Source organism: Priapulus caudatus, unplaced genomic scaffold (assembly GCF_000485595.1).
Source record: "Priapulus caudatus unplaced genomic scaffold, Priapulus_caudatus-5.0.1 Scaffold449, whole genome shotgun sequence".
NCBI classification, from domain to species: domain Eukaryota; kingdom Metazoa; phylum Priapulida; class Priapulimorpha; order Priapulimorphida; family Priapulidae; genus Priapulus; species Priapulus caudatus.
In genome coordinates this window covers 92,407-93,751 of record NW_014577510.1, presented here as the reverse complement: position 1 = coordinate 93,751, position 1,345 = coordinate 92,407, and the positions used below count along the sequence as shown (strand labels likewise).

The window sequence follows — 1,345 nt, the reverse complement described above, 5'->3', positions numbered from 1 at the left end:
TGTGTGTGTGTGTGTGGGTGGGGTGTGTGTGCGTGTGTGTGTGTGCGCGCGCGTGTGTGTGCGTGTGCGTGTGCGTGCGTGCGTGCGTGCGTGCGTGTGTGCGTGCCTGCGTGCTTGTTTGACTCTAAAAGATGACAGGGGAGGAGTAGTGTGTGCGAAAAAGAGCGAGATAATAGAGACGGAATGGAGCAATACTTTAATCGATAGATACTTTGTGCCAAGTAAGGGCAAGGCTCTTTACTATCGTCTCGTTGGCAGGAACGCTCGCACGATCTGCCATTAAACGTCAGATGTGTCGAATAATGGTAACAGCACATCATCGATTTTAGCTGGGGCCTGAGCAAAATTGGCACTAGACATAAGTGACTCACTATCAGTGGGTGACATCGGTAAGGTGACAACATTTATGGTTACCATGCCACCCAAGATTTGTGACAATACGTATGAGTACCATCACACCTGTAGTAATTGTCCCATTGTCACCGGTGATGTTATCACCGTTGCAGCATCACACGTATAGTGGCGTTGTCTCGAATTGATCGCATCCTGTCACGTCCAGGCGCGCCACAGGCACATATAAATCCTCTCTCCTTCACGCTCTCTCTCTCTCTCTCTCTCTCTCACTCTTTCTACAGTTATATAACCACGTGGAAGAATGCGCGCTCTGTCATTGGCGCACGGCTCTATACAGAGCGGCTACGATATTCCGCCGTTGTCTGTGGTTCCGATAGCTCTCATCGTGTTGTGTAGCGTAGGTGGCGAGCTGATTAGAGCGTACGTGCCTATCACGCACGTCAGACTGAAGATCCAGAGGAAAAACCTATCCATAACCATGGCAACGTATTTCCAATCTTGTCGTATCTGCAACAGGGTGGAAAAAGCAGAGGTGACTCGCGGCGATTATACTTGGGGTTCGCGCGGTGGGAATTGATTGCAAACGGTGGCGTGAAATGTCGAGATACAGACCGTGTACTCGTGATAGTGCGGGCTGTCGCACAGCGCTAGCTGAAAGCTCGAAGATTTTTTGCCAACACTCTTGCATCCGACATTCAATGCATGACCATCACAGCACATACGCGAGCTTCATTCACCAATACATCCATTGCATCCGCTACTGTATCAATGTATGTGTGAATGTATATGTTATACCAAATTGTGGTCAGTAAGCATCTATCTATCTATCTATCTATCTATCTATCTATCTATCTATCTATCTATCTATCTATCTATCTATCTATCTATCTATCTATCTATCTATCTATCTATCTATCTATCTATCTACTATATATCTATCTATCTATCTATCTATCTATCTATCTATCTATATATATATATACTATCTATC

General features: G+C 45.8%; 1 protein-coding gene across 1 annotated transcript in view; it reads right to left on the bottom strand.

Annotated features, from left to right (window-relative positions):
- Positions 1-50: 50 nt before the first annotated feature.
- LOC106810527 (acetylcholine receptor subunit alpha-like 1) overlaps positions 51-1,345 on the bottom strand; it is a gene marked incomplete at its 5' end in the record, with an annotated part of 39,457 nt that continues 38,162 nt past the window's right edge. Inside the window, one exon of the mRNA XM_014813907.1 lies at positions 51-861. Within this exon, the coding sequence (XP_014669393.1) occupies positions 697-861 (165 nt within the window). The remainder of the gene's footprint in view (positions 862-1,345) is intronic.